Source organism: Heterodontus francisci, chromosome 23, assembly GCF_036365525.1.
Source record: "Heterodontus francisci isolate sHetFra1 chromosome 23, sHetFra1.hap1, whole genome shotgun sequence".
In the NCBI taxonomy this organism is placed as follows: Eukaryota; Metazoa; Chordata; class Chondrichthyes; order Heterodontiformes; family Heterodontidae; genus Heterodontus; species Heterodontus francisci.
Genome location: NC_090393.1, coordinates 18,606,793 through 18,616,186, shown reverse-complemented (window position 1 = coordinate 18,616,186; position 9,394 = coordinate 18,606,793). Strand labels below are relative to the sequence as shown.

The 9,394-nt window shown below is 43.8% G+C and overlaps 1 protein-coding gene across 5 annotated transcripts in view; it reads right to left on the bottom strand.

Annotated features, from left to right (window-relative positions):
- Nucleotides 1-1,020: 1,020 nt before the first annotated feature.
- Nucleotides 1,021-9,394, bottom strand: part of LOC137382619 (acyl-CoA dehydrogenase family member 10-like) — a 97,801-nt gene continuing 89,427 nt past the window's right edge. For 4 of the 5 annotated variants that reach the window (XM_068054796.1, XM_068054797.1, XM_068054795.1 and 1 more), the window contains 3 exons: nucleotides 7,552-7,695; nucleotides 4,214-4,291; nucleotides 1,021-3,421 (listed from right to left, as the gene is read on the bottom strand). In XM_068054796.1, the coding sequence (XP_067910897.1) occupies nucleotides 3,287-3,421; nucleotides 4,214-4,291; nucleotides 7,552-7,695 (357 nt within the window). In that variant the 3' untranslated portion in view covers nucleotides 1,021-3,286. The remainder of the gene's footprint in view (nucleotides 3,422-4,213; nucleotides 4,292-7,551; nucleotides 7,696-9,394) is intronic. The other variant, XM_068054798.1, reaches the window with a different exon arrangement.

Here is a 9,394-nt window from a genome sequence, read left to right as displayed (position 1 = left end):
GACTGCCTCCTTCGAGGTCCGCTTCCCTTTCAAGAAATCATTTAACAGTTGAGCCAGCTGTGTGTAGGTGTCGATCCAATTTCTGTTGAAGTTACACAAACCCAAAAAGGACCTAATCTCCTGGATAGTGGTGGGCTGTTTGGCAGCCCGGATGGCTGTGGTCCTGTCCTGGGTAAGTTCCCTCTTTCCTTTCAAAATCTTTTGTCCCAGGTACACGACCTCTTCTTGGGCTATTTGCGCTTTGTCGATACTGGCCTTGTGTCCTCTCCGATGAAGGTGGTCCAGTATAGTACGCAGATCTTGTTCATGTTGTTCTTCCGTTTCAGAGGCTAACAGGATGTCATCCACGTACTGGATGATCGTGGAGTGCATGGGAGGTAACTCCCTCAAATGGTTTTGTAGGGCCGTATGAAATACCATAGGGCTGTTGTGGAAACCCTGTGGCAGCCGGGTCCAGGTGTACTGTTGTTGTTGAACGGTAAAGGCGAACCACGGATGGACCTCGGGTGCCAGTTGCCCCGACCAAAATCCATTGGCCATGTCGATAACAGAGAACCATTCATGTTCCGGCCTCAGGGCATTGAATATCATGGAGGGGTCAGCTACCAGAGGAGCCTTTTGATCAATACACTGGTTAGCCCTTCTATAGTCAACAGTAAGCCGCCAGGTCCCGTTTGGTTTCTGTACTGGCCACACAGGGCTGTTGGAGGTAGTGTGTGTTTTAACCAGCACGCCTCTCTCCTCTAATTGTCTAATTACAGATAAGATTCCTGCAATAGATGTTGGACTAATGGGGTACTGTTTAGTACAGGGCGGAGCGAATCCTGTAAACGTTACCGGTTCCATTTGAAGTAGCCCACAATCGTTCTTATCCCGAGCCCATATTGGGTGCTCCCTCAGCTCCTCCTTTTTCAGACTTCTGATAGACCATGTTACCTGGCCGCCTTCAAAATGCAAAGAGGAGTTCAGCTGGGTAAGAACGTCCATACTCAGAAGGGCCTGGTCCACCGGACCTATCCAGACTGGTGTTATCAATTCGTGTGGACCAAGACCAATGCATATGGGCTGAGTTTTCCTGATTACCAACACAATGTTCCCAGCCCCATGTACAGATTAGGTGTTAACGGACTGAATATTGAACAGCAGCAAGTGCAAACCTGAAAAAAAACAGTGGGTAAGCAAACTGAACAAACTAAGATGAAATGAAATAAATGCATAAAAAAAGATTGTAAAAAATGTAAAAAAGAAAAAATAACTAAAAATGAAGGTAAAATGGGGAGCTGTCATGCTCTGAAATTATTGAACTCAATGTTCAGTCCGGCAGGCTGTAGTGTGCCTAATCGGTAGATGAGATGCTGTTCCTCGAGCTTGCGTTGATGTTCACTGGAACACTGCAGCAATCCCAGGACAGAGATGTGAGCATGAGAACAGGGCGGAGCGTTGAAATGGCAAGCAACTGGAAGCTCGGGGTGCTGCTTGCGGACTGAGCGGTTCAGTTTGCTTACCCACTGTTTTTTTTCAGCTTTGCTGCTATTCAATATTCAGTCCGTTAACACCTAATCTGCACTAATGCTTTGTCTTTCAACACACCATTAACATATTGTTTGCCTTTGCTCCATGACCTTTTGGTCAGCAATGTGGCCTTGTCCAATCTACACCTTCTCCTTTGTTATCTCTTGCCCCACCTCCACCTCACTTGCTTATAACCTGTGACTTTTCTAATATTTGTCAGTTCCGAAAAAGGGTCACTGACCCGAAACGTTAACTCTGCTTCTCTTTTCACAGATGCTGCCAGACCTGCTGAGTGGTTCCAGCATTTCTTGTTTTTATTTCAGATTTCCAGCATCCGCAGTATTTTGCTTTTATTTCAGGTTACTGCGAAGTTAGTTTGAGATCGCTGTATATTTGTTGTCTGCAGGAGTGTTGTGCTTGGATCGTGTTCTACTGGCAATTGGACTACTTGGTATTTCTTGTTCGAATACTTCCCTGATTTGGCATCAGTTTCTTCGCAATGTCATGCCGTTGGGAGTGCGTAGCTGTTACGATCATGGTTCTGGACAGATGCTAATGATTTCCACTGGATTCCATGTTCCATCGGTTGGGTGTTGTATTCGTACCTTTTGTCCGATGTTTAAATTGGGTAATTCTTTACCCGCATGTCAGTCGTGTGCACCCTTCATCTTCCTGTTTGTCAATGAATGCATCTTGTACTTCTAGAAGTACCGATTAATGGTGACTGGAAAGGATTGTTCGTACTTGTCCGTCAAACAATAATTCTGATGGTGAAGGAATGGTTGCACTGAGCAGTGTCACGCTAAGATGTGCAAGTCATGTTTAGTTTGCCGTCATTTAATGATTAAGGACTTTACAGTACGTACCATATGTTTCGCCATGCCTTTTGACCTGGGATAGTGTGGTGATGAGGCAGTATGTTGAACTCACCACTTTTCACACATCGCCTTGAACAGTTTTCCAGTATATTGAGGTCTGTTGGCCGAAACAACTTCTTGCACTGCCCCAAATAGGCTAAAGATTGCACTCAAAGTACCTGCAATGGCTGTGCTGGATGGGTCATGTAACTGACTGATAATGCGAATTTCGACAAGTAGTCAGTCATAGCCAAGAACTTGGTCACGGAAGGAGACTTCCAGAGGGACAGCAGAAACGCTTTAGAGATGTCCCCAAAGCATCCCTGAAGAGGAGATCAGACATCCCCATTGACTAATGGAAGTCCCTGGCTCGTGACCGTCCTAAGAGAAAGCTCATTTGGGAAGGCATCATACGCCTCGAGGGACGTCGTCGGGAACATGTGGAGGTGAAATCGAGGCGGCAGAGGGAGCGCCCAAACCTCCAAACTACTCATCTAACTGACCCTTCAAGCACCACCTGCCCCTCATGTGGCAGAGTCTGCAGATCACGCATTGGACAAATCAGCCATCTCAGAACCCACTGAACCAGAGTGGAAGCAAGTGCTCCTCGATCCCAAGGGACAGCCTAAGAAGAAGACCAGATGATTGCTTGCAGGAGGTTCTTACCTGCTCTTGATCAGAGAATGACGTGCTGAGGGATTGGGGTGTGGTGGTGGTGTGAGTTGTGAAAAAAGAGGAGAAATAATAAAGGCAATTTGTATTATTATTGGTGAGGCCATGTCAAAGCAGTTATTGAACCAATGAAGTAGTATTGTTTCACAGGCATGATTGCAACGTACATAAATCAAATCAATCTCAAAAAAATTGTGATTGGTTGTTCTGATCAGGACCAGTGTTCAGTATCTCAGCGTGTTGACTCAGCGTTTCAGTTCATGCTTGGCAACCACAGCTCTGTGAACTTCATCTGGACCATCAGCTAGTCGCAATGCACGTGCCCAGCTGAAAAATTGAGCCAATGGGTAGTCACTGCTGAGCCCCGCTGCTCCAAATGCCTAAAAACACAGAAATAAAATGTCAGCAAACACTGAATTGGAAGATGATGCAGATCTAAGCCGGAGATGCTTAGCAACCATTGAGAGGAAAAGGAGCAAGTGGAATAAATTGGGATAGTAGCTCCAATGTTATCCTATGATCGCACACTCAAGGGGAAGTTACAACTGGTGATCAGTGGGCTCCTTCTATCCCCACCCCTCTCAATATGCGACATTCTACTTTCATTACACACATTATCCAGCAACTCACCCAATGACCAAAAAAACCACTCAATTAAGTCTGACGGGTCAGTGTCAAATGGGGGCTGGTCATTAAATGGCCAACCCTTGGATGGTACTAATACAATCCTGATATTTAAACTCCTGACTTAAAGATTATGCAGGGTAATTTCTCATGAATATAGCCCTGAGTTCCTTAATTATTTAAACCTTCAACGTACAATGGATGGACTCAGGTTGATCTGTCACTCGAATTAACACTGGCTTTCAGGCAAACCTTTGGCAGATTTCTTGTACTGTCAAATTAAAAATCTTGGAGAGCAGAATATATTTTAGCTTTTGGTTTTGTGTATGGGGTTAGAGATGTTGCAACTGTTAAGGATCATTCCCTGCAAATGTATAAAGGAAATGATCAGGTTTGAAGTTAACCCGCATTGGGCTTTTACTTAGAACCATTTATAGCCAAGCAGTTCACACAGGTATATCAGCAGAAAAAACAAAGACTATGTAACCCAGGCAGGAAGACAGAAATCTACATTTTTATTTGTGTAGGTTTGTATTAGCCACCCTCACCTGGATAGCACGATCAATGACATGTAACGCCATATTTGGTGCCACCAATTTAATCATTGAGATCTCGGAGGCCGCTTCCTGCAATAACAGAATATCTTATGTTCATAAAATACTGCAGTGAGCATGAACCAGGAATAAGAGAAAGGATGCAATACATAAGGGAGGCAGTATGACACAGAACTAGCTTCACAGATAAATGGATTACTAATGGAGCGCATTAAGAAGCAGCGATGACTTCAAAACTGGGATCTTACAGATTGCGTGTCCACAAAAGACTATTTGATCACCCATGTCACAGAATCATAGAAGGTTTAAGGCACAGAAAGAGGCTACTTGGCCCATTGTGTCTGTGCCGGCCAAAAAACAATCCACCTATTCTAATATCACCTTCCAGCATTTGGTCCGTAGCCCTGCAGCTTACGGAGGTGCATATGCAGACTCCTTTTGAATGAGTTGAGGGTTTCTGCCTTAACTACCCTTTCAGACAGTGAGTTCCAGACCATCACCATCCTCTGGGTGAAAATGTTTTTCCTCATCTCCCCTCTAATTTTTCTATCAATCACTTTAAATCTATGCCCCCTCATCTCTGACCTCTCCGCTAAGGTGAATAGACCCTTCACCTCCACTCTATCCAGGCCCCTCAACATTTTGTACATTTCAATCAGATCTCCCCTCAGCCTACTCTGTTCCACGGAGAACAACCCCATCCTATCCAATCTTTCCTCATAGCTGCATTTTTCCAATCCTAGCAAAATCCTCGTAAATCTCTGTCCCCTCTCTAATGCAATTAAATCCTTTCTGTAATGAGGTGACCAGAACTGCACTCAGTACTTAAGTTGTGGCCTAACCAATGAGTTATACAGTTTCAGCATAACCTCCCTGCTGTTGTATTCTATACATCAGCTAATAAAGGAAAGGATTCCATATGCCTTTTTAACCACCTTATCGACCTGTCCTGCTACCTTCAGGGATCTGCAGACATTCACTCCAAGGTCCCTCACTTCCTCTACACTTTTCAATATTTTCCCATTAATTGTGTATTCCTTTGCCTTGTTTGACCTCCCCAAATGCATCACCTCACACTTCAGAGTCATAGAGATACAGCACCGAAACAGGCCCTTCGGCCCAACGAGTCCGCCCCGACCATCAACCACCCATTTATACTAATCCTACATTAATCCCTTTTCCCTCTCACATCGCCAACCTCCCTCAATTCTCCTACAACCTACCTACACTAAGGGCAATTTTTTTTACAATGGCCAATTTACCTATCAACCTGCAAGTCTTTGGCATGTGGGAGGAAACCAGAGCACCTGGAGGAAACCCACGCGGACACAGGGAGAACTTGCAAACTCCGCACAGGCAGTACCCAGAATTGAACCCGGGTCGCTGGAGCTGTGAGGCTGCGGTGCTAGCCACTGTGCCGCCCATCCAAGTTGAATTCCATTTGCCACTTTTCTGCCCATCTAACCAGACCATCAATATCTTCCTGTAGCCCACAGCTATCCTCCTTGCTATCTACACACGGCCATTCTTCGTGTTGTCTGCAAACTTCTTGATCTTGCCACCCACATTTACATCCAAATCATTTATATATACACCACAAAAACCAGTACTGAGCCCTGCAGAACACCACTGGAATCGCAAAAACAATTACTTGTCATTACTTGTTAAAATGTAGCAGTTCTTCTGTGCATGACCAACAATAAGTTGGAGGAGACACTGTTTCATGATGGAAGTGTTAAGTATTATTTAGTATTGTATTATATGGTATATTAGATCTCCTGTGGCATTGCTCACTTGTGGTCTGAAACAGAGACTGGGAATGATGTGATTGTTTGGGGCAATGAAGCTGATGCTGGCTGAAAATTATAAACCAACAGAATATAAGTCTAGCATCAATGAGCGGCCCAGCAAAATTCAAGCACAGCAAGGGAGCAAGTGGCAGTAAGGTTGCATATGTGCAAATTCTTGAAAAATAAAAGAACAATGAGGGCTAAAATGAACAACACAAACCCAGTCCCAAGTGAGGAGAAGCAGAAAATTAATGCAGAGATTAGTAACAGTCCATCGGTAAAGTTTGTGGGCAACCAGCGTTCTTTATAAATATTTTTTTGATGAACCCCAAGTCTGAGAAGTTGTTGGGACACAAGTTGGAACACTCAAAGCAGTCAGAAAAAGATTTCACCCATTCAATTGTTTAGTCTTGTTATATTTTTATTTTTTTAAATTTATTTTTATTTAGAGATACAGCACTGAAACAGGCCCTTCGGCCCACCGAGTCTGTGCTGACCAACAACCACCCATTTATACTAACCCTACAGTAATCCCATATTTCCTATCACTTCCCTACACTAGGGGCAATTTACAACAGCCAATTTACCTATCACCTGCAAGCCTTTGGATGTGGGAGGAAACCGGAGCACCCGGCAAAAACCCACGCAGACACAGGGAGAACTTGCAAACTCCGCACAGGCAGTACCCAGAATCGATCCCGGGTCCCTGGAGCTGTGAGGCTGCGGTGCTAACCACTGCGCCGCCCATAAATTATTAAATTGTTTCACTTTTTGAATGGAATTTTTATCACCATAGACTGATAGAGGTTAAATTAATAGCACATTTAAAAAATTTGATTTTCTTTATCAATGGGTCAATTGGTAATTTCTTTTGTGAATGAGTCAATCAACATGCTTCACACCTTACAAATGGCTTCACGCTGCGTACAGGAGCATATTGGTTAGGTTACTGAACTAGTAATCCAAAGCCTTGGACTAATGATCCAGAGACATGAGTTCAAATCCTACTATGGCAGCTGGGGAATTTAAATTCAATTTAATAAAATGTGCAATAAAAAGCTAGTATCAGTAATGGTGACCATGACATGCTGAATTGTTGTAAAAACACCTTTGGTTTACTAATGTCCTTTAGGGAAAGGAAATCTGCTGTCCTTATTTGGCCTGGCCTACATGTGACTTCTGACCCACAGCAATGTGATTGAGTCTTAAAAGCCCTCTGAAATGGCCGAACAAGCCATTCAGTTGTATTCAAGAAGCTTCTCAAGGGCAATTAAGGATAGGCAATAAATGCTGGCCTTGCCAGCGGCACTCACATACTTGGAATGAAAAAAAACTGTGTGGCAGCCACAAAACATTATAACTGATAAATGGACTAATATGGCAACATTCTATAAACCAATAAGCCATGGAAATAGTAAGCATGCTTTACACAATGACTTAAGTATTCTAGTTGCTTGTACAGTTTTACAGAAATCCTGCTGCAGTCTGATTTAATGGGACCGTGGAGCAAAATAGAAGATTTCATTTTCAATGAGTCTTTACCTTGTTTCTCACTGTATCCATGAGGTGGGCGGCTTTCAATACTAGTAACCGTGCCTGCTCAATTTCAATCCGGGAGTTAGCAATGTCTGCCCTGATAGTGCCCTGCTCAGCTAATGGTCTTCCAAAAGCCACTCGTGTTTTTACCTATGTACAGTGGGTGGGAGATTAGAAAGTGAGTTAAAGTCTACATTGCATTACTACATTCCCTTTATAAAGTTTCATATATTTTAGCTGATGGAGCACTGGTGAATTAGGCCAGAAATGCCTGTGCTTTTGTCTTTGTGGGCTATTTAGATGCATACATGGAGCCTTCTGAGCTACGTATAAAGTGTAGGTCAATGTCCCCAATAATTTGCAGGTATTTCAAATTGTTGATACTAATACTCAGTGCCTTCATTTACCATTTATTTATTGAGGCTACAACACCGAGAGCAACCCTTTGCAACAGAGTGTATTGGCTGCATAGGGCCTGTGGGCTGTAATCTGGACTGCCCTGAATTAGCAGGATCTAAAATAATGGACAAAATAAACCCGTCCGTCCCCCAGCTTCCCATACCTCACATTTCTGGCAGGGTTAGACTTACACAAGTCAACCTCAATAAATAAACAAAAAGCAAAAAATAGGCAAATACTAGAAATCTGAAACAAAAACTGAAAATACTTGAAACACTCAGGAGGTCAGGCAGCATCTGCAGATTGATTAGACCAGTTAAAGCTTTGGGCATGGATCTTTCTTCAAAACTGGAAAATTAGAAGATGGCGGACAGGAAACAAAGAGTAGGGATAAATGGGTCTTTTTCCGAACAGCAGAGAGTGACTAGTGGGGTACCGCAGCTATTCACAATATACATTAATGATTTAGATGAGGGAACTAAATGTAATATCTCCAAATTTGCAGATCACTCAAAACTGGGTGGGAGGGTGACTTGTGAGGAGGATGCAGAGAGGCTTCAGGGTGATTTGGACAAGTTGAGCGAGTGGGCAAATGCATGGCCAATGCAGTATAATGTGGATAAATATGAGGTTATCCACTTTGGTAGCAAAAACAGGAAGGCAGATTATTATCTGAACGGCTATAAACTGAGAGAGGGGAATATGCAGCGAGGCCTGGGTGTTCTCGTACACCAGCTGCTGAAGGTAAGCATGCAGGTCCAACAAGCGGTAAAAAAGGCAAATGGTATGTTGGCCTTCATAGTGAGAGGATTCGAGTACAGGAGCAGGGATGTCTTGCTGCAATTATACAAGGCCCTGGTGAGGCCACATCTGGAATACCGTGTGCAGTTTTGGTCTCCTTATCTGAGGAAGGATGTTCTTGCTATAGAGGGAGTGCAGCAAAGGTTTACCAGACTGATTCCTGGGATGGTGGGACTAACATACGGGGAGAGATTGAGTCGGTTAGGATTATATTCGCTGGAGTTCAGAAGAGTGAGGGGGGATCTCATAGAAACCTATAAAATTCTAACAGGATTTGACAAGGTAGATGCAGGAAGGATGTTTCTGATGTTGGGGGAGTCCAGAACCAGGGGTCATAGTCTAAGGATACGGGGTAAACCTTTCGGGACTGAGATGAGGAGAAATTTCTTCACCCAGAGAGTGGTGAGCCTGTGGAATTTGCTACCACAGAAAGCAGTTGAGGCCAAAACATTGTATGTTTTCAAGGAGTTAGATATAGCTCTTGGGTCTCAAAGGGTATGGGGCGAAAGGGGGAACAGGCTACTGAGTTGGATGATCAGCCATGATCATAATGAATGGCGGAGCAGGCTCGAAGGGCCGAATGGCCTACTGCTGCTCCTATTTTCTATGTTTCTATGTCGTTCTGCTGGAACACTACAATCATGATGAG